Source organism: Pungitius pungitius, chromosome 20 (assembly GCF_949316345.1).
Source record: "Pungitius pungitius chromosome 20, fPunPun2.1, whole genome shotgun sequence".
NCBI classification, from domain to species: domain Eukaryota; kingdom Metazoa; phylum Chordata; class Actinopteri; order Perciformes; family Gasterosteidae; genus Pungitius; species Pungitius pungitius.
In genome coordinates this window covers 29,541-52,911 of record NC_084919.1, presented here as the reverse complement: position 1 = coordinate 52,911, position 23,371 = coordinate 29,541, and the positions used below count along the sequence as shown (strand labels likewise).

Genomic DNA, 23,371 nt, shown 5'->3' with positions numbered 1-23,371 from the left:
TATATATATATATATATATATATCTTCTATTAATTATTTTGCTTGTATGATCACAAACATACATGCACAAAGGTGCAGAAAGACACATAGATAAGTGTTTGTTCTACTTCTTCGCAATGTACAAATAATTGAAAAACACAAACAAGGGCACAATTCAAACCTGAAAAAACAATAGTTGTATTCATATAGGAATCCATGTATTTATTAGATGATTTATTGGTTCAACTTTTCATGATCATGTTCAACCCACAGAGACTGGGCCAAATGATACTGGTAGTGTATTTGAAACGTGCACTACAAGTTTCCAACAGCAGAGGTCAGCATAGAGTTTGCGATGCATTGAATGAATGAACCTTTTTTCCGATACAATTGGCTGGAAAGCTTCACTGGTTCAGAAAGCTTCACTTTGCCATCACTAGCAATAACATTGTGTTTCTGTTTAGGCCAGCAGAGAAGGCTCAGCTGGCCCGAACGCGATATTAAATGATAAAAGATATGAGGTGGCGCTGGAGAGTCAGACTTGAGAATGACTTCATTCACGGATGTCAGGTGACAAAACAGGAAGAAAGAGTGAGGAGACTTCTCGGATACAGTGGGTTGACGACCAAAAAGCAGCATTTTAATTTGAAAGAATCAGAACGAAAGAAGGTTTCAAGAGCTAAATAACAGGTAAGCACACTGCTAACAGAATGCTTAGGTCTTGTTTACAGGCTGCCTACTGAGTGCTAGCAGCCTGCTCACGGAGTGCTAACGGGCTGCTCACGGAGTGCTAACGGGCTGCTCACGGAGTGCTAACGGGCTGCTCACGGAGTGCTAACGGGCTGCTCACGGAGTGCTAACGGGCTGCTCACGGAGTGCCAACGGGGTGATCAATGAATGCCAACGGGGTGATCAATGAATGCCAACGGGGTGATCAATGAATGCCAACGGGGTGATCAATGAGTGCCAACGGGGTGATCAATGAGTGCCAACGGGGTGATCAATGAGTGCCAACGGGGTGATCAATGAGTGCCAACGGGGTGATCAATGAATGCCAACGGGGTGATCAATGAGTGCCAACGGGGTGATCAATGAATGCCAACGGGGTGATCAATGAGTGCCAACGGGGTGATCAATGAATGCCAACGGGGTGATCAATGAATGCCAACGGGGTGATCAATGAGTGCCAACGGGGTGATCAATGAATGCCAACGGGGTGATCAATGAGTGCCAACGGGGTGATCAATGAATGCCAACGGGGTGATCAATGAGTGCTAACGGGCTGCTAGCAGCCTGCTCACTGAGTGCTATTTTACTGTGTAAATAGGGTTAGGCTACATTGAGGTTAAAACCGATTTCAATCCAATTTACCTTACTTTAAGGTGGATGTATTGGTCGTTATGATTACTCATTCTGATTTCTTTAAGAAATGTATTGATCACATTGATTATTGGTCAATTATTTATTTTTCAGTATGGCAGATGGTGACTTTTGTCAGCAGATACGATGACTTATTGACTTGCAGTAGTGATGATATATTAAACCTTGTTTCCCTCACAGTATGGAGGATGATGAACTTCCGTCAGCGGATGGGTTGGCTCGGCGTGGCTCTCTACTTGCTACTCAGCATCATGGCAGTGTACTACGTGTTTGAGGTCCACAGCTTCAGTTTGGAGCACGTGCAGAAAGGTGGTGCTGGCCCATCAGCCCCATCCCTCACAAACAGCTGGTCTCAGCGAGTGAGTGCTTACCTGCCACCACTTCCTGTCTGGTTATGGGCGTTGGTTGTCCTTCTGCCATACCTGCAGCTCTTCCTCTTCCTTTTCTCCTGCACGAGAGCTGACCCCCGAGCAGTCGGTTATTGCGTCCTTCCTGTCTGCCTCGCCCTGCTGTGCAATCGGCAAGCCACACGCAAACCGGCCAATCGGAATGTTCCGACGCTGATTGACACATAAGAGGACGAACAATCAGAAGCCTGCTGCTCATCCTCAAGAGGACCAACAGACTGAACTCCTGCGTGCCTTTCAACCCCCTCTCAATTAGTCAGGAGAAGATGAACAGACTGCTCTGAGTTTGTGTCTCTGCGTAGCACGGCATCTTTATTACAATATAATAAAATGGAGAAACAATGATTTACGACTTATTTGAATATTATGGGCAAGTAATCACCAAACTGATATTTTAGAATGACGATTCGGTGTTTGGTCTCTGGTTTTTAAGTTTACTACAGAATATATTATCATACACAGGAGTAGGGACGGGGATTCTGGAAGCATTTTAGTGCAGAGTGGCAGCCATTTAAAAATACTTTACTTCTTCATACTGCCATTTTCCAGAAATGTACATCATGTACTCATCTAACCCTGTGAATAACTGGAGAAGACAGGAAGTCTAAACCTAACCGTCCAAACCCTAAAGTTTAGAAGGTTGGAAATGTCTGATGCATTACTCTTAAGACCGTACCGATGCATCAGGGAATGTTTGAGAAACCCAACAGGAATTTGAACGTTTTTATTTAGTTTCATATTTGGAATATTTACCCATGAAAAGTTATGTATCTGTATCAGACCCAATGTGTTATACAATTTGATTTAGTCAAGATTTCAGGTAACAAAACTTTGAAAGATGTTTAAAGAAAGTTTGGAAGAATGACTGTAAAAGCTAAATGAAATCAAACATGTTTTATGTATACAAACAAAGAACATTGCGTCTTCAGGTGGTCCTCAGGTTTCACAAGTTCGTCCTCGGTGTGTCAGCTTTTGGATTTTTTAACTGGAGGCTGTAGGTAAGCGCTTGGAGGCTCATTTTCTTCATCACTGTCCTCCTCCGCTTCCTCGCCTACAGCAGGTAAGAGACAGGTGAGTCAGAAAAAATCTAGTGTAGTCTCAAATAGGTTAACTGAGGCGTAACGGCCAGCCAGTGTGGCGGTCTGTTTACCTCCGACTGCTAATGTTAGCAGCACGTAGCTCACCTTCTGTGCAGTCTCCGCAGGTATTTTCCCGCTCCACCAGCTTGCTTAGGAGCTGTGACACGTTCGTGTTCAGCTCATGAACTCCACTGATCAGAGAACAAAGATTATTTTCAACTTTAACGCTTATTTTCTCTCTCTGTCCGTCTCTATACATTAGCTCTGCTATCACGGCCGCCATCTTTACCACAGCGCTCTTCTTTCTTTCATCACGTGGTCTGTGCTGCTTTCAAGCGTTTTACGTTGATTCAACTGTTCTGAGAAGTATTGGTAGAAGAGGCTTAATACGTCTAACAGGGACGTTGATTGTTGTGTTTTACAGTTTAAAATTTACAATCCTATATTCAATTGAAGTGAACACAATAACTCAGCTGCGTTTTTATCGTTGTTGATTAATGGTCTTCTAATGTTTCCTTTTGAAACCTGATGACCTCTGGCCTATTCATTAAATTGTTAATTATTGTTGCTATACAAAACATTTTCTGTGTGATGTAATACAACAGCCCTGAAATAAATGTTTCCCTCAATAACGTTTTATTGGATGACAAACACAATGTTATGGTGAGCGAGCTGACCGTACCAAGATGGCCGCCATGTGCGGACGTTCGACTCCGTTGGCCGGCAACGCGGACAACACATCCATCCTTTATATATGTCTATGACATAAAACCCCAAAAGAAGAAGAAGAAGAAGAACCGACGGGGCAACTAAGTCGCAGCCAAAGTGACGTATGTGGTCGATGAATGATGATCAGCCGACCAAGAGACACAGCTCGTAAGTCTATCAGGGGTGGTGTGATTGGGACAAAACACTGTACACAGTTTATTATATTAACGATCGATCGCGTTATTGCTTTGTTTGCTGCCATATCGATCCCGTTTACTCGGTAAGTTTCAGTTGTATTCACCTAACGTTAGCTCACACACCCATCACCATGGGTATGTTTACGGATGAAGCTAGGCTGTTAACTTAGCAGTGCTAACGTAGCAATTGATGCTAAAAGTACTATTTCTAACGTTACCTACAGTTAAGTAGTTAACTGGTGCTAATACTGTTATCACCATTTATATAACTAACGTCACTGTATCCCATTGGTATGTTTACGAGGGAGCTAACGATGCTAAAAGCTAACGGGATATTAAGCCGATCGGACTGATCGATGAGCTGTCTGTTCGGAGTTAAATGTAGCCCTAGTTAACCCTCACCGTGTCTTTGGCCTGACTACAAACCACACGTAAGACACAGCATGAACACAATGTGAACGCATAACAAAAACCACACATTATGGGACCATGTCTCAGATGCTTATTGTTGCCATCGTTGTTTACTTCAACCAATAAGTGCGTATGTTTGGGCAGTGTGTTTATCGGGCTGAAGTCCAGCTACGTGACTAACTAAGCTCTGTTGTTGGTTCCACGGTAGCAGAAAAGATGTCTGAGGAGCAGACTGTTTCTCTGGTTGATATTCTGGAGGAAGATGAGGAGTTGGAGGAAGAAGCTTCAGCTGTATTGGCAGGAAGCGACTCTGATCACTGCTCCTATCCTCAGGTCAGTTTCTTTTCATATTTGTTCTTGTGTATGTAATGTAATGTGTTGTATTTATATATTCTTATACACCCTGGTCCATGTCTGCCCCCTGGTGACATTAACCTGACTAACTAACCTTTTCCATTGATGCTCCTCTCACCTGGAAAACTACTCAGAAGGATGTTCCTTCATATCTCCAGTATCTTCATCACCAAACCGATCATACAAAGCCTGACCTGCTGATTCTGTTGTTTTATGCAGGAGGAAATGCTTCTCCAAACAATATGTGTGCTTTTGTGTGTCTCAGGGCTATGTGAAGCGTCAGGCTCTGTACGCCTGCAACAGCTGCAGACCGAAGGGAGGAGAGGCTGCAGGAGTCTGCCTGGCCTGCTCATACAAATGTCACGAAGGTCACGACCTTTTTGAACTCTACACCAAGAGGTCAACACTCACCTTTAAATATATCATCAATCACATTTTACCATTGAAACTGTTAACATTGTGTGTCATTTCAAAATGTTACAATTACCAAACATCCTTCAATCAGGGCCTGATGAGATTGAGGTTCGACTTGAGCGCTATTGCACAAAACCACGATAAGGGATTATGCCGGGATATTCAGGTTATCTCGATGAATTTACCTCTAACTTGGTTGCACAAAAGCAGCTTGAATTAAACCCAGCCAAGTAACCACGGCAACTTAGTGTTTGCAGCTAGCCGGCTCCGGTCTGGGCTAACGTGCGGGCTAACGTGCGGGCTAACGTGCGGGCTAAGATGAATCCTGGCGTCTCTTGTGTTTATGTGTGTTATTCTTTTGTCTTCTTTGCCTCACAGACTGTTTTAATGTCAGACAAATGAGCCTTAACTGCTTCAATCAGTTTAGATCGAATATGTGAGCGGCATCTTGTAAAACCTAGTTATTTCTACACCATTTGCAAACTCTTAAACTGTTTTTATAGTGGTATATATAAAACCAGTACGTTGAGCACATGGACACAGATACAGCAATAAAACCAACATATTAAAAGCCATTAAAACTGTCTACAACGTTCCTAGTAAGGAGATATTTTTAAATCCTTCTGGATTCAGTTGGTCTGCGATTGTTTGCAGGCTTTTTCTCTGTTTAATTACAGCTGCCGTATTCCTTCTTTTGCAATAAAAGAACCATGATTTTCTCCCAGTAAAGCAACTGGAAGACGAGTAAGATGATCATGAAGGCATTCGAGGGGTCCCAGACTGTAATCTGTTGAATGAATTGATTTCACATCGGTTACGTTGTTGCACACGACCTCCGTCTCTTTTCTCACCATCAAAGGGTTTTTCATCTTTCAGAGTTTTTCCTGTGCCGATGTGAGGGTTTCAGGAAAGGGGATGTCACATGTGTACAGACTGAAAATAAAGTTAAATGTATGGAATATTCATCAGAAAATCTTAACAGTCCACCACTGCGATAGCGAGACAAGAAGCGCGGAAAAATATCATTAAATGAGTGTTGGGAAAATTCACCGTCCTATGAAATCTTGCTTGTGAAAATAATGATCCCAACTCTAAAAGACTGTATCTAATTGATACATGCATATATGTACTGTTTATTTATTTATTTATATATATATATATAGTGTGGGTAGATAAGCTTATAGAACTAGGAGTTTTCATATGTATGTATTACTCATGGTCAGAAATTTGACCAATTAAAGCAGTGAAACCTGATATCTTGATCAGCCACTTACGATGAACGAGGCCCTGTTGGAAGGAATGAAATAAACGAAACTTGTAACTAAACCGCCCTTCTCTGTCTGCAGGAACTTCCGCTGTGACTGTGGAAACAGGAAGTTCACAGAGCTAAAGTGTAAACTTAATCCTGTGAGTTCACGTCACATTTATTTTCATTTTGATGATTAAGTGTAATCTATGTTCACTGGTCCCTTAAAGATAATTCAATATTATCCTCATGAATAATTCTGGGACTTTCGATAACACGTTGACTCATTTACGAATTGACGTAATTCTATTTAATGCCTGTTAACGCAGTTTACAAATATATATTTTGAATGTGCATGGCTCTAAATCCACAAACATACAGGATGTGGGGGGGGGGGCAGTTGATCAATATAGGCTTGGGAGGGGCGTCATCACACGTCTCAACCAATGAGAGCACCGGAGAAAACTCTTTTGTGGACATTTTCATTTTAAATCTTTTACACACAGCAAATTGATGGAACCAAAGTTATTGATGTTATTTCTAAAGTAAAAACTCGTTGCACATAAAGGCAAACTGTACTTATTGACTGTTTAAGCTGGTACTTGCTTAGAAAAGGGTTTTATGAATGTAAACTTGTGATCCTGGAGGGTTTTCATTGCTCCGATTCTACTTTCTTTCACTAATTGTTTCTCTTTTCTCTGGTCCTGTTCTTGTCTGTCATTTTAACGCTTCTTTGGGTACCTAGAAAAGCGCTAAAAAAACATGAACACAGGGAAGACCATCTAAACTTGTGCAAGCTGGTTCTGATCGTCACGGAAATTCTGTCAAGTGGTCTCGAAAACCCGCCAATGTTCATGTTATTGTTTTATTTGGCAGGAACCAAATGTACCAACATTTCTATTGATTTCTGATGGTCATCACATCAAAAACTGCTATTGATCTATGATGTGTTTCAGGTGAAGGAGGAGGTCAACACTCTGAATAAGTACAGTCATAACTTCTCTGGAGTTTACTGTACCTGCAGTCGGCCGTACCCCGACCCAGACGACCAGGTGAGACCCAGTGAATCCACCAGGTCTTCATTCTATAAGACGCAGGCTGCTGTTGCTGTGAGAGAGAAATAGATTGCAGAATTGCTTTGATGGTTATTTAACTTACTAGACCGCTCATTTGCATATTGTCATGTGTCCACAATAATTGAGAGAGGGCACTAAACGAAACAATTGATCCTAATGAGACATATCGTGACAAAAGGTCATATCGTCCAGCCTTTACCTGATCTTCACTTGACCTTCATCTGACCCGTACCTGGCCTTTACTTAACCCTTAATTGACCATCACCTGAGCACCAGGTGTGCTCTGTGTTCTAACTGAATTGTGGTCCTGTGTGTAGGTGGAGGACGAGATGATTCAGTGTGTGGTGTGTGAGGACTGGCTGCATGGCCGGGTCAGTAGATTCAAATGTATTTTCTTTAGTATTTATTTTAATAACAGTGTGAAGTTCCACTAATCTAAGTCAGCTGTATGTGTTGACAGCACCTGGGCCGAGCGGTTCCAGACTGTGTGGAGCTGCAGGAGATGATATGTGAAGCCTGTATGAACAAAAACTCTTTTCTCTGGACCTACGCTGCTCACCTGTCAGGTAAGCTGTCTCAGTTCGTCTCACCTCTCAGGTTAAATGTGTGCACCATCTGTCCAGTTAATCATCTTTTTCATATTTGTGTGACATTAAGTTGCAGCAGTTCAGGAGAAGGAGGAAAGCGATGCAGACGAGTCAAACACAAACCTTTTTACCAAAGAGGAAAAGGTGAGACCCTTCAGATGAAAATGGTACAGCAGTACACTAGAGTACAAATGCTTTGCTATTTCAGATCACATGTCAAACTCAAGGCCGCTGGAATTATCTTTGGCCCACACGATAATATTTAGTCACTATTAAACCTGGCTCGCGGGTATATTGTATATAATTAATAGCTGTTATCCCCCCCTCCATCAAACTTTTGCTGACCCTAACCCCCTACAGAAGGGCCGAGGTCCCTAAACCATCATCACATCACTTATTGATGTGGTCAATTTATTGAATAATCTGTCAGGGCGATGATGTCATCGAGCCCAGCTGCAAGCGAAGCCGCGAGGAGGCGGCCCCAAGCTGCAGACTTAAGGAGCTCCAGGCGATTGGTCGAAAACGTGGCCAATCAGGAGCTGTGTTCTGGCCATCAGGGTGGCGCTCCAAGCTCTGCTCGTGTAGCACTTGTAAGGTAAGATTTAACGGTGTCTATTGGCTCCCATACCGATGATGTCAGCTTTTTATCTGACCTCTAAACCAACCATGAGTCATTCAGGAGGATCTGTCTGGGGCCGACTTGTCCTTCCTGTTGGACGAGTCGGACACCGTCCTCGCCTACGAGAACAAAGGAAAGACCAATGAACAGCGACAGCCGGACCCTCTGATGTCAGCTCTGGACAACCTAAACCACGTGCAGCAGCTGGAGATCATCCACGGTACAAAAAACTAACCAAACTACCCATTCAAGTACCAGTAAACTGTATTAAACTACCAGTACATATTAAACTATTAGGACTACGTATGAAACTACAACTACTTATTTGACTGCCAGTATTGAAATGACCTGTATTGAACATTAAACTACATTGTTCTACACCTACAACTACAAGTATTCAATTACCAGGACTACACATTATTTCCTGTCGTACTTGACTAGAAGTCATGAGAGACGACACACCGTGACTGCTGGATATTTCGTGTCTCTTTCAGGATACAATGACATGAAAACTGAACTGAAGGACTTCCTGCAGAGATTTGCTGAAGAAGGAAAGGTGAGTGACCTCAGAGTACGACTGTACTCGGTACAGTACAATATCAGGGACCCACCAGAGGCTGGTATATTTAAACATTTCAGTTACTTTAAATCCAGATTAAATCAGTGAATCCATGTACATTCAGCTAAAGATAATATTGCAATCTTAAGCCATACGATGTTATTGTCAATAAAAACCACAGCAGCAAACACATTTATTGACTTGACTGCAAGGACGTTTTTTATTGTTGTTTTTTTCATGAGTTTGTTTAACTAACTTAAAATATTACAGAATATGTCCAAGCTACAAAAACTGAATGTCACAACACACATTGTCCTCCTTCAGCTGACTAATGTTTAGTTATTTTATAATCACACCACTAAACAGCAAGTTTATTCATGTTTGTAACGTTATGAGTGATTATAAGTGATATTTGATGTTCATAACTTTGATCCATTTTGGTTGATAATGAAGTATTAATGTGTAAAGGTTGAAAGTGACTTTTCACTAATAACTACGGCGGGAAGACGAGCTTCTGGTAACGTGAGCTGCTCGTTATGTGTGTTGGTAATAATGTAATGTAATGTTGGTACATTGATATTCATAAAATCTGTACATGGAGGAACTTAGGACCCAGGGTTCAAGTGAGGGGTCAGGCACCATGATCAACATGACTGATTTAACGTTAGAACTAATTGCAGTTGTGACTACTGATGAAGTCATGTGACTTCTCTGATGGTGGAGATTCTTGATGTCATGTGACTCTGTTTTGACCGGTTGAGACTCTTGATGATGTCATGTGACTCTTCTCTGATAGGTTGTGACTCCTGATGACATCCGCCAGTTCTTTGAGCAACAGAGTAGAAAGAGACGACGAGATGATGCCGGATGCTTTTAATCTGTCTTTGACCTTGATATGACCTTTGACCTTTCTTCTTATTTTTCAGTTCTTTTTGAAGTAGACAGACTTCCTGTTTTTAACATCTCATGTCTTAGTGGTCGACTACATTATTGTATCTCTTTTCTTTTTAATGAAAACTAATAAAAGCTGAACGATGACCGAGTTGTCATTATATGATCAATTAACTGCACTAATTGAACAAAAAAACCAAAACACCAACACGGTCAGATGTACAGAATCTTCAGTTGTTGTGAATGTTATGTGTATGTGTATACAGTGCCTTGCATGAATATTCAACCCCTTGGACCTCTACATTTTGTCATGGTATAGCCACAGAAATGTATTTTGATTGACATTTTATGGACCATAAGACCAAAAGAGTCCATCATCTGGAAATTGGGAGAAAGTTCCCATGGATTTCAAAATGATTTACAAATACAACTCTGTGTTGACTGCATAATATTCACCCACCGATCAGTGAAACCCCTCACAAGGATCTGGTGCTACCAGTTGCCTTCACAATTACAAGGTTTATAATTAGTAAACAAACTGACCCAACGGACAAAGGAGAAATTAAATCAGAAGCAACCAAGAGGCCCATGAGAACTCTGGAGCATCCTGCTGTGGGACGCCTCTCTTCAGCTACACAGCAAATATTCAGAAGGAGGGGAAGATGGATGGCGCCATATACATGGCAATCCTTGAACAAAGAGGGCAGATGGAGACTGGGGCAGAGGTTCATCTTCCAGCAGGACAATGACCCTGAACATACAGCTGCATGATGATGCATGTTGTGTTGATCAAATTCACTAACAAAACAAAATGAGATGTAATGTCCCTGGCTGTCCATTTATAGGAAAGTAGAAGTGTAAAGGAGTATCTAAAGTAGTACATGTATGTAGTTACTCTGTAGTACTGTCTCATCGTGTTTGTGATGTAGCAGGGATTTAAACCAGCAGCTCGGTTTCTGTTTGTTCTGGAGATGGAATCTAATCAGATGCAGCTGTAGACCAGCTGCTCTGTTTACTGTCCTCTTCAACGTTTAACGCCTCTTCTCATGACTGCACGCAAACAAGATGTCATTTTAGATATATTTCAGATATGTATTTTTGCTATTTTTACGAACCCTTTTATCATATGTATTCAGACTCATCGATATACTTGCAGTAAGTTAAAAGTTAACTAATTAAAATTCAGGAAATTAAGATGACCTCCACTAACTCCCTCCTCCTATCTCCTCCCACTTCCCCAGCCTCCAACGCTCCCTCCTTCCAGCCACAGTGCTCACACTGAAATCATCACCACCAGAGAACGGTCAATCGCAAACAGAAAATCAGAGTTCAACAGGTGTTGCTTACTAACCAGGTGTGTGTTTGTGACGATGGCGAGCGTTGTCCTGAGGAGGATGAAGACTTTGACTCCACCAAATGAAATAGTGAAGCAGACAAAGAAGATGATCTACAGTAAACCTCCTAGAAACAAGATCGGAGCCGCAGTGAGTGTCTTCATCTGTCTCATTATTTGTCTCACTGTATCTGTTTCATGTCTCTGGATGTGTCTCACTGTCTTTATCTCCGTCTGAGACCCTTTGACTTTGTGGGATTCATCGACTCTTCATGATGTTCACACATTATAATGTTTCCTATCACTTGAACTAAAAATCAAGGGCCGTCACTTTTTAGTAGATAAAATTCTAATTATGAATCTCATATTTTTCTTTTTCTTTTCAGAGGTTTTATTACAGTGTTACACATTGTATGAATTTATGAAATCCTAACCTGTGATAATAGGTGTCTGATGGTATGAAACATAACCTATATGAATTGCTCAACTTATGTGCAGCAATTATGATTTCCATTCTACTGTGGTTTACCCAGAATGCACCTCAGTGCAAAGTCCTTTTGATTTCTACTGTTTGTTGATCTGTAAAAAAACAAAAAATGTAAATGTGGTTTCAGATTTATTCATGTAAAATGTTAACAGGTGAACATAGTGAATAGTGATGAATTCAATCATTTTCATTGTAGTTTCATTAATGAGAATGACTACGGGTGTATTTTCTTAATGAACTAGTGGTACTTTCTATTCTGATTTTGTCATGTGATTGTTTTTTTTGCCTCACAGCAGAGTTTCCTGGTCATGTCGCTGTTTGCAGCCGCCATGTTGACTCCGGCTGCCTGGATCCTTCATCACCTCCCAGAGTACCGCCAGCGGTCCAAAGAGGTGCCGAGAGACTGAACCCGTTCCTCCTCACCGCAGGGCGTTCACTCAGCAGTACATTCTATAGTGCAATCAATAAATATAAAATGTAATCATTAAACAAAGTGAAAACAATGTTTGACACTTTGATTTTACTGTGTTTTAAGATGAAAATGTGTTTAATACGTAAAGAACAGAGTATACCTTTCCAAAATATGAGCAAACTGCCATGCTCTCTGCTATGGCCCTTTATTTTCTTTAAAAAAGGGTCCGGCATGTCATCTGCTTCTCTGCATGGCTTGTACAAACAGGAAGTGTTTGTGTCTTTACAATAGATAAAATAAAGCCTCAGTTTGTTTGTGTTGGGTTTGTTCTGCTGCACTGAAAGTTAGTCCCTTCCTGTTTGAGAACATCAGTTCCCACAGATATATAATCAAACCTGAGAGGAAGGAAAACAGACATCTTCATTATGGTGAAAACACCAAACCCATCTCTTTAATTTAAGAAATGTTGTGGTGATGAAAGTTGATACAACAAAAAATCATTTGGGTCTTAGATGTGACACAACAGTACATTTGCCATTAGGAGTTGTCAAAATACGAACCAACTTTGCAAACTTTAATTAGAACAGGATTCCTGAAGCATGCAAGAAAATAATGTTAGTTTAATGTTAGAACCTGTTAGAACCTTAGGTCTGGGTAGGTGGGGGGCGACAGCCTCAAGGGAGCCTGGCACAAGGGGGCTGCGTTTAAAAGTTTGCTTTTTGCCTCTGGGTTTCTATGTTAACATCTTTAGTTGGTTAGTTTGTTTTGGCGACATTATCAAATTAGTTCAGGATGAATGCCTTTTTATTTGCGTTATGTGGTAGAATTCTCTGGGTTCAACAGGGTCCGTCCCCTATATGGGAGAATATCGGGTCCAGGACAGGTGGGCTCAAAATGCCCTGTGGGAAGTTTTGATTGTTACATGTGGGGTTGAGAAAACAATTCATATAAAATATAAAACCCATCAATAATGTATGTAATAAAATCCACAAAACACTGTATGGGATTTGTACAATATGTGGATGGGTAAAAATTAGTGCTGGGCAAAAATGAAAATATATAGTTGATAAATTGTGTGATTTTTGATGAACAGAAATATCACACTAAGTGCAAAATTCAATAATAAAGGAACAACTAGTGAATTGCACGCTTTTTTAAAAGTAATGTCATCAGAACGATATAACAGTTACTCTCGGAGCAAGAGCCAGTTGCATGATCATTTTGAAGGAATTCTTCCTTTTGAATATGCACTTTGCCTCAGTGTATTCATCAAGAAATGATAAACATTAAATGAAGCAAAATCATCTTTCAACTTTAAGCGGGCTGACAAAACTAATCGACCCATATAATGGACTAAGTGTGGGATGATTTTGATCCATGGGTTAGTGGGTACGCTGCCAGGGTTTGATGAAATCATCTAAATGGTGTTACTGCAAGACAAGTTCATCTTTGTTGTGAAGATAATTATAAATCAATGATTTTAATAATAAATAATTATATTACATTTAGCTGACGCTTTTATCCAAAGCGACGTACAATAAATGCATTTCCACATAGAGATACAGCTACAGATAAAAAATATTTTTCAATGTGTAGCCAGTGAGGAAATGTCCCTCCTGAGCTCCTATAGATTCAGGCCAGCCTTGGTACCTCCTACTTCCTGTTCACCAATTAGACAGGGTATAAAAGCTTCACATAATGAAGCTCTGTCAGCATGCTTGTCCCTTTTGATGTTGAAGTCAGGCTTGAGAATCCTGTGAGCTGGTAAGTGTTTTACTTTCAGTTCTTAGGCAACTGATTTGGCTGTTGGTGATCCTGCTGGTTTTTCTCCCAGCTCGTCATGGCCCAGGTGCAAGAGGCACAAAGGCTGGGATTGGAAGCTGTGTACTGCTATATTCTGTTCCTGTATTGTCTTTTGTTAGAATTAGATTCCAGAAAATTACTTGGAAGATTCTCTGACTGCGATACACGGACAAAGATTTTAGAAATGTTTTAACATTTCAATTCCACTACTGAGCTTCAGGATTTTGGGAATACTAAAATGCCAACCAGGTTAGTAGTTGTGTAAAATGTTTGACCTTACTTTGGAGTCACCCTCTGAGGTGGGGGGGGGGGGGGGGGGAAGTAAGCATTCATTTTGTTTAATATTGTTATTTACTCATTTCAGTTGGTTCAATATGGTTTGGGCAAGAAACCTGGTGTTGCCATGGAGTACACCGTCGGCCGAAGTTGGTCCTCGTCGGCTTTGCAACGGCCGATTCGACATGTTGAATCGGCTTCGCGGCTTGTTGGTCAGTCGGGCCTTCTGATCATTCTGATTGGCTGCGCAGAAAGGACGTGCTACTTGGCCCCTGGGTGTTGAGAATCGGCTTGGTCTGACAGGGCAACTCTGGACACAGACGCTGCCGACGTGAGCTCGTTGGCTTGGTGTGTTCCAGGCTTTAAGTTGATGGTTCTGTAGTGTAAATAGTTTGACTTGTCTGTGTGTACACTGTAAAAATGCCCTGTAAATACACATTTCTCTGGACAGTAATTAAAACTGCTTTAACAAACTATTTTTCTTCTCTACTGAAGTGTTTTTGTTGCACAATATGACAATGGGAGTTCTCTAAAGACATTTATTCATTTTAATGGATATTTAAAAATAAATGTAACGTGTGCTACTGTTGGAATATTGACTCTGAAATTTTAACAATTCAATCTAACCCCAACCCTGTATGTTAGGGCCCAATGTTAAAATGTACTCATTTTTACAATTATATTGTGTATGTGGAATGTAATTTTGACTGTGGATTAATAAAATGTCAATGTATTCTGGAATCTTGTAGGAACCAACTGCAATTGCTGATTGTGGGTGATCGACTTCAAATGACAGAACCATCCAGGTTAAAGGAGGCTTATGGATCTTGGGGAGCAGATGGGTGAGGCCTGGGCTCTTCATCCAGGTATTTATGTAATGCTTGTTATGCAGGCTGTGTATGGCTCTGATTAAATGTCTTTCACTGTTAACTGTCTGCTTCCAATATGCCCTTGTCTGTCCTGACTTATTTGGGCTCCCTGTATCTGCTGTTTAACAATTTGCTGTCGGTCAATGTCTTAAGTATGTGTGTGTGTGTATTGCTGATTAATGTTTGGGTGTGTTTAAGGAGCTGTCAGTGATTTGCTGTACGCAAAGATTTTTCTTGATGCGTTCCGTAAAATGATGTGACTCGACACAGGGTGGTCAAGAGAACACAACATGCTACCAAAGTCAAGCTACTTCAGCCTACTGTGAAAAGTGTAGAAATTACCTCTGCCCTCCAGCTGACTTGACGGTTTTGGTGACGGTAAGATCTTTTTCTCAGAACTGTTTTGTAATACTTGTTGTTTAGTCTGTTTGGCTCTAATAACATGAGTCTCTAACTGACTTTAATGGCTAATTGTTGCATAATGTGTTTATCCTGAAACTACTCGGCCGACTTTTATATTGCCAACTGTTTGCAAGAAAATGCTAGCTTGTCTCAGTTTCCAATAGTTTTCCGGATAAGCATTGCTTTGGTTTTTACCCAGGGTGGTCCAGAGAACACATCGGGCCCTTGCCTCCGGATCCCCAGAAGTGGTTAAGCAGCTTCTGCCTCCTGTGGACTGAGCCATTTGAGGAAAAAGGTATGACTTTTTATTAATTTCCCCAGTACTCTTTGTATTGCTTGTCATGCAGGCTGTGTGACGTGTCTAATAGAAACTGAACATTGTAATTATATAGAATGCTTGACTGTTGTATAATGTGTTGGCTGAATGTAGTTGTCGGTCCTGAACTACACTGCCCTCTATCTGCTCCGTTGAATAACATTTGTTTCCCCCTGTGTGCATAAAGATGAAGTCTTAATACTTCAAAATTGAAATTGGGCAAAGTACTTTTGTCTCTGGTTTGGCCTACATCAAATGCTAACAGACTCGTGCTTCGGGCCTCAAAGAAGTAGTCAAGCACCCAGCTTCCTGTGGACTGAACAGTTTGAGCAAAAGGTAAGACTTTTTATCCCCAGTTTTTTTGTCATGCAAATTGTGGCACAACTTTCTGCTTATATTGTATGGCCCAAAGAACTATTTGGGCTCTTTGCACTGTAACATGAAATAGTAAATAGTCAAAAATTGGTACACTAAAGTCATTTCTGCTGAATTTGTTGCCCATACTGAACAAAAATTGGTAAAGAACTTTCTGCTGCGCAAATTTATGAAGCTAATCATTTCAAGAAACTTGCAACGATAAGGGAGGAAAAACTTCCCGAAGACATTCTGCTGCACGCATGCGCATTTTACCGCCGCAGACATGATTTCCGTTGAGGTGGATCCTAGAAGTGTGAAGAAAGCGCTGCTCAGTCCAGAAGGTAAGTTTCAGCTACCCTTACACGAGAAAATGTTAGTCAATTTAGCAAACTTACTCTGCAATTTGCCAGTCTTTAACTGTTTGAGGTTAACTTGTTTTTAAAGTCTATCTTGAATGTTAACAGCTAGACTGTCACATGTGGAACCCTCTAAAATAACATTAAATATAAATTGCCTTCCAGCAAACTGCATACGCTTTAATTTGGTATAAATGGTTTTTATTTTTGTCTATGGTACGGTAACGCATGATTTTGAAAGAAACAACCTCATCAGGAAATATTCCCAGTTATCAGTTTACCAATTTAGTAACCTTAATATGCGATATGTTTCACTTGGCGCTATTAAAACTTTACTCTTTATCACTTAGTTAGGTGTTAGTGTTAGTTAGTTATTATAAGCCAACATTACCCTTTCCTAAAGTCTTTACTCTCACTCTCCACAGGAGCTCCTGTGGATGGTGCTTGCCACTGCAGTGGTCCTCCCGTAGACTTGGCCTGCTACTTGCAATTATTTGTATCATTTCTGTTACAGGATTTGAATGTATTGTACATCATTTACAATGTTCATTCTATACACATGACATTCATTGCAGTATTTCTATCCTGGGAGAGGGATCCTTCCAGATGATCTCACTAAGGTCTTTCCCCCATTGAAAGATTCATTTGTGAACGTTTTTCCTGTGTGAATACAAGCCAGTGGGTGCAAGGAGATGACATCTTGTCAATATTTCAAGGATTTTTCTGGATGAGTTGAGTAATGTTGTCTTATGATTACTTGCAGGATGCTTTGGCCAGCATTGCCCTTGTGAGAAGATTGCCACTGCGTTGCAATAGATGTGAGGTTTCTAAGTGTCTTGTGGGAGGGGTTGTTTCTAAGTGTCTTGTGGGAGGGGTTGTTTCTAAGTGTCTTGTGGGAGGGGTTGTTTCTAAGTGTCTTGTGGGAGGGGTTGTTTCTAAGTGTCTTGTGGGAGGGGTTGTTTCTAAGTGTCTTGTGGGAGGGGTTGTTTCTAAGTGTCTTGTGGGAGGGGTTGTTTCTAAGTGTCTTGTGGGAGGGGTTGTTTCTAAGTGTCTTGTGGGAGGGGTTGTTTCTAAGTGTCTTGTGGGAGGGGTTGTTTCTAAGTGTCTTGTGGGAGGGGTTGTTTCTAAGTGTCTTGTGGGAGGGGTTGTTTCTAAGTGTCTTGTGGGAGGGGTTGTTTCTAAGTGTCTTGTGGGAGGGGTTGTTTCTAAGTGTCTTGTGGGAGGGGTTGTTTCTAAGTGTCTTGTGGGAGGGGTTGTTTCTAAGTGTCTTGTGGGAGGGGTTGTTTCTAAGTGTCTTGTGGGAGGGGTTGTTTCTAAGTGTCTTGTGGGAGGGGTTGTTTCTAAGTGTCTTGTGGGAGGGGTTGTTTCTAAGTGTCTTGTGGGAGGGGTTGTTTCTAAGTGTCTTGTGGGAGGGGTTGTTTCTAAGTGTCTTGTGGGAGGGGTTGTTTCTAAGTGTCTTGTGGGAGGGGTTGTTTCTAAGTGTCTTGTGGGAGGGGTTGTTTCTAAGTGTCTTGTGGGAGGGGTTGTTTCTAAGTGTCTTGTGGGAGGGGTTGTTTCTAAGTGTCTTGTGGGAGGGGTTGTTTCTAAGTGTCTTGTGGGAGGGGTTGTTTCTAAGTGTCTTGTGGGAGGGGTTGTTTCTAAGTGTCTTGTGGGAGGGGTTGTTTCTAAGTGTCTTGTGGGAGGGGTTGTTTCTAAGTGTCTTGTGGGAGGGGTTGTTTCTAAGTGTCTTGTGGGAGGGGTTGTTTCTAAGTGTCTTGTGGGAGGGGTTGTTTCTAAGTGTCTTGTGGGAGGGGTTGTTTCTAAGGGTTAGGGGTTAGGGTTAGGTGGTAGGAATGTCACATGAATCTCCCCACGTCGCCCAACGGCTTCGCAGTTTATATGGAGACCCACGGCAAGGCACGGGCTACACGCATATCATTCCAGAGAATCCCTGGACCCGCTGACCAATGACCCGGTAGTAAGAATGAGTGAGCAAATCCTGGAGCTGAGGGACTGATACCTTGTAGACAGGTCGTGTACAGGAAAGCTTGCGGCGGACAGGACCGATTCATTGCCCGTGTATACCGAGGTGAAGAGAGTGACATTTTTGTGGGGGAAAGGGGACAGAGTTAGAGGTGAGGAGGGGACCCAACGTGGGGTAGCCCCCCAATGAAAGCCTTAAGAGAACAAGAGCTAGAAGGCGGGATGGGGGCGCACAAACTACAACGGATTATGTCTCACAGCCCATCCCCAGTTAAAAACAGGACCAAGATTAGGTTTAAAAGGAGGGGGGGTGGGGGGTAAGAGAGTAGGGGGAGCAGTCGAGGGCGGGACAAAGTCCACTTGTAGACCGGAGTCTGCCAGTCGGTTAACAAGAGGCCTAAAAATTTAGGGTTAAATAAGGAGGGAGAGTTAACAGGGAGGATGGGGGCGCACAAACTACAACGGATTATGTCTCACAGCCCATCCCCATTAAAAGTAGACCCAGAGACAGGATTACATAAAGCTGGTGGACAAAACCCCAGGGTGAAGAAGAGCGTTAAGTAGCGAGGGCGGGAAATTAGGTTGGTGTAGGGGAGAGCGAGGTACATCCCTCCCCCACCCGGAAGGAAGGGGGGAAGGTTTGGAGCGGGATGTATGGCAAGCGAGCCAGTTGACGGGGAAGGGGGGGAGGGGGACGCCAAGAGTGCTAACTCCCCAGAGGTTTGGCAACTGCCGTTTAGAACTCAAGCCAAGAATGTCCATTGAGTAAAGCTGGACCCCCACAAGGGTTGAGATTGGACTGCGGCTGAGTGGGAGCGCTACGTTGGGGTGAGGATAGAATGCATTTGCCCTATCGTCAGGTGTGCAGTCCCAATGTCCATTAGAGTTGGCGAGTGCCCTTGAATGAAACTGGAGATCCGGTGAGGTCCAGGTGGGGGCATAGGCCCAGGGGGGGTTTTAAGTTTAAGCCCAGGGAGGGTTAAGTTTAGGCGTAGGGCCCCAAATGGTTAAGTTTAGGTTAAGGGTCATGGATGGGGCTAGCAAGCAACAATGTAAAAACTATTATTAGTAGTTGTCAAACTGCCACAGACCTACAATAAAGTGCCGAATGTTGAACAAGCATCAAAGTACTCACATCTGTAGTTACAAAAGTGCCATAGTCCCAGAGTCCGCATAGGTCCGTGATAACAACGCGTCGTGAGAGTAAGGGGCCCGAAGTCAAGCCGTAGTGCGACGTAAAGGCGTTACAAATCATCGGAGGATTGTAGTTATTAGAGGTAAGTACCGTCTAAATGTGCTTAATTGAGCCTTAGTTTGAATCCTATTAACCAAATTTCGGCGACACATCATCAGTAGTGGTCCACAGGATCATCGAGCGTTTCGGCCAGTTAACACTATACACTCTCACCTGAGGTGGCCCGTCGGGGGTGATCACTCCCCCAACGTGTGTCAAGTTGCGATCAAATCCAGCTAAAGTAAGAAAATCCTAGATTGACAGGTCCTAGTTTAGTACTAAGCGCGGGCGTTAGCACATTAGTTGCAGCCAAGTTGGAGCTGATGTTGAGTCTTTAGCAAACGCAAATCCTAGCTAGTCAAAGGGAACTCCTAGCGTGACCAAAGGAGCTAAAGCCTGTGTCGGAGATAATATGAAGGCTAGTTTGTGGCCCAAAAAGCCTAGAGGGTGCGTAGGAGTTCCCAAGATCAGAGTTAGCAAGGTCTAAGTTAAGCGTGAAGTCACATGAGTCAGGTAGCCATTGTCCGTTTTCCAGTAACCAAGCATAGCATAGCATCATAAACCAAACACTGCAAGGGCATAGCATCATAAACCAAACACTGCAAGATCGTAGCGAGGCATGTCACATTTCACAGCCAGACATCACAGTTCAGATTGAGCTAGCGTGAATGCTACTTGGTCAAAAGATCGTAAGTAGGGCTGAAACTGTCCTTAGAGCATGTTTGGGTGAATTCTGAGTAAAATTTAGCAATGTTAGCAAAATATGCTAATTTAGCTAAAAATGCTAAGCTAGGCTAAATGGTCTAAACGGCCAGCCGAGGCTAGGAAAAGCTGACCGGGAGCTATTTTGGCTAAATAGGCTAATGCTAATTATGCTAAGCTAAGTTAGGCCATGCTAGATAGGCTAGTCGGCTTAGCCGAGGCTAGGAAAAGCCAGCCGGGGGCTATTATAGCCAAAATGGCTAATGCTAAAATGCTAAGCTAAGTTAGGCTAGGCTAATGCTAACGCTAAGGAAGTAGAACATTCCCTGTGCCACATACACCGCAAGACCCCAGGGAGATGTTATCCTAAGTTAGTTTGACATTAACAAGTACTCACCAGTGGGAGATCAAGTAGATGTCCTGTTTTGAATGCAAAAACCCATTGGAAGTCACTAATGGAACTAACACCTTCAGTCATGGTGCAGACTTGTTTTCGCGAGAATTCTGGGTAATGCAGTTCAAAAGCCGTATTAGAAGGAGGCAATTGCCATCACTGGAGGCATGTGGTGATTTTCAAGCATCAGAAGAGGATTTTAATGTAGTTTTAAAGCCAAAAGAAGATAAAACGATCTTTTAGTGAGGATTCTGGGTAAATGGAATCCTAGATGGCAGTAAAAAGTGGAAATGAGACTGTAAATAAGAGTTTAAAAGTGGGAATAAAAGTTAAAAAATAAGGCTAAAAACAAAGGGAAAATTCAAGGAGTCGAGATGATAGATGGATTATCATTAACGTTAAATAAAAGGAAAAGGGGTGAAGGTGGAGCGGTCAGGTCAGCAGTATGGGGAGGGGGGATGTGTCTACATCAGGTCCCTCCCCCGCTTGTCTAAGCATCACTGCGTCCCTTCCCGGCCCCCCACTGAAGAGAGGAGGGGACGGGAGGGAGGGGGTGGCAAGTGAGCCAGGAGGGAAGAGAAAAATAGAAGAGGAGTGGTCAGGTCAGCAGTATGGGTAGGGGGGATGTGTCTACATCAGGTCCCTCCCCCGCTTGTCTAAGCATCACTGCGTCCCTTCCCAGACCCCTCCCCTGGGGGGCAGAGGAGGGGGTGGGAGGGAGGGGGTGGCAAGTGAGCCAGAAGAGAAGAGAAAAAGAGAAGAGGAGTGGTCAGGTCAGCAGTATGGGGAGGGGGGATGTGTCTACATCAGGTCCCTCCCCCGCTTGTCTAAACATCACTGCGTCCCTTCCCAGACCCCTCCCCTGGGGGGCAGAGGAGGGGGTGGGAGGGAGGGGGGGCGAGTGAGCCCAAAGGTCAGAGGTAAGCGGGAGAAGTAAGTTCAAAGTAAGAGCCAGTTAATCTATTTTTCTGGTTTTAGTATTATAATGAGAATCCATCTTTAAGTAGTCTTCGTCGTTCAAAGATCCGAGTGTAGAGGTCCAAAGAGATATGTTCAAGGTGTCACACAAGAGTGAAATGACAGTTCAAAGGGCCAATGTGCCGTTGGAAACATGTGATGGTCGTGAATCTTCTTGGAAACATGAGCTAGGCTAAGAGGTAAGGGCCAGGTCAAAGGCCAATTGGGTTCCAATGCACATCGACTCACATGCTGAACGCGTTAGCATAACCCATGTTCGCCCATGTGCACCGAAGGGAAGTGTTAGTCCGAAGCACAGGCAGGTTAGGTGGTAGGAATGTCACATGAATCTCCCCACGTCGCCCAACGGCTTCGCAGTTTATATGGAGACCCACGGCAAGGCACGGGCTACACGCATATCATTCCAGAGAATCCCTGGACCCGCTGACCAATGACCCGGTAGTAAGAATGAGTGAGCAAATCCTGGAGCTGAGGGACTGATACCTTGTAGACAGGTCGTGTACAGGAAAGCTTGCGGCGGACAGGACCGATTCATTGCCCGTGTATACCGAGGTGAAGAGAGTGACATTTTTGTGGGGGAAAGGGGACAGAGTTAGAGGTGAGGAGGGGACCCAACGTGGGGTAGCCCCCCAATGAAAGCCTTAAGAGAACAAGAGCTAGAAGGCGGGATGGGGGCGCACAAACTACAACGGATTATGTCTCACAGCCCATCCCCAGTTAAAAACAGGACCAAGATTAGGTTTAAAAGGAGGGGGGGTGGGGGGTAAGAGAGTAGGGGGAGCAGTCGAGGGCGGGACAAAGTCCACTTGTAGACCGGAGTCTGCCAGTCGGTTAACAAGAGGCCTAAAAATTTAGGGTTAAATAAGGAGGGAGAGTTAACAGGGAGGATGGGGGCGCACAAACTACAACGGATTATGTCTCACAGCCCATCCCCATTAAAAGTAGACCCAGAGACAGGATTACATAAAGCTGGTGGACAAAACCCCAGGGTGAAGAAGAGCGTTAAGTAGCGAGGGCGGGAAATTAGGTTGGTGTAGGGGAGAGCGAGGTACATCCCTCCCCCACCCGGAAGGAAGGGGGGAAGGTTTGGAGCGGGATGTATGGCAAGCGAGCCAGTTGACGGGGAAGGGGGGGAGGGGGACGCCAAGAGTGCTAACTCCCCAGAGGTTTGGCAACTGCCGTTTAGAACTCAAGCCAAGAATGTCCATTGAGTAAAGCTGGACCCCCACAAGGGTTGAGATTGGACTGCGGCTGAGTGGGAGCGCTACGTTGGGGTGAGGATAGAATGCATTTGCCCTATCGTCAGGTGTGCAGTCCCAATGTCCATTAGAGTTGGCGAGTGCCCTTGAATGAAACTGGAGATCCGGTGAGGTCCAGGTGGGGGCATAGGCCCAGGGGGGGTTTTAAGTTTAAGCCCAGGGAGGGTTAAGTTTAGGCGTAGGGCCCCAAATGGTTAAGTTTAGGTTAAGGGTCATGGATGGGGCTAGCAAGCAACAATGTAAAAACTATTATAAGTAGTTGTCAAACTGCCACAGACCTACAATAAAGTGCCGAATGTTGAACAAGCATCAAAGTACTCACAT

At 43.2% G+C, this 23,371-nt stretch overlaps 2 protein-coding genes across 6 annotated transcripts; both read left to right on the top strand.

Moving 5' to 3' along the window:
* Positions 1 to 381: 381 nt before the first annotated feature.
* Positions 382 to 2,111, top strand: tmem251 (transmembrane protein 251). The gene is made up of 2 exons (XM_037449603.2): positions 382 to 669; positions 1,540 to 2,111. The coding sequence occupies exon 2, from the start codon at positions 1,548 to 1,550 to the stop codon at positions 1,932 to 1,934; it is 387 nt and encodes a 128-aa protein (XP_037305500.1). The 5' UTR covers positions 382 to 669; positions 1,540 to 1,547; the 3' UTR covers positions 1,935 to 2,111.
* Positions 2,112 to 3,545: 1,434 nt separating this feature from the next.
* ubr7 (ubiquitin protein ligase E3 component n-recognin 7) lies at positions 3,546 to 12,306 on the top strand. 5 transcript variants are annotated; one of them, XM_062559511.1, is made up of 13 exons: positions 3,546 to 3,721; positions 4,373 to 4,494; positions 4,781 to 4,914; positions 6,276 to 6,336; positions 7,132 to 7,227; positions 7,569 to 7,622; positions 7,712 to 7,817; positions 7,909 to 7,982; positions 8,269 to 8,433; positions 8,518 to 8,677; positions 8,952 to 9,013; positions 11,149 to 11,391; positions 12,021 to 12,306. In XM_062559511.1, exons 1-13 carry the CDS (start codon positions 3,691 to 3,693, stop codon positions 12,132 to 12,134), a joined length of 1,422 nt encoding a protein of 473 aa, XP_062415495.1. In that variant the 5' UTR covers positions 3,546 to 3,690; the 3' UTR covers positions 12,135 to 12,306. The 5 variants fall into 5 exon arrangements, with proteins under 5 accessions (XP_062415495.1, XP_062415494.1, XP_037305495.1 ...); XM_062559510.1 differs by having other exon boundaries at positions 4,370 to 4,494; XM_062559513.1 differs by having other exon boundaries at positions 3,676 to 3,833.
* The last annotated feature ends 11,065 nt before the right edge of the window (positions 12,307 to 23,371 follow it).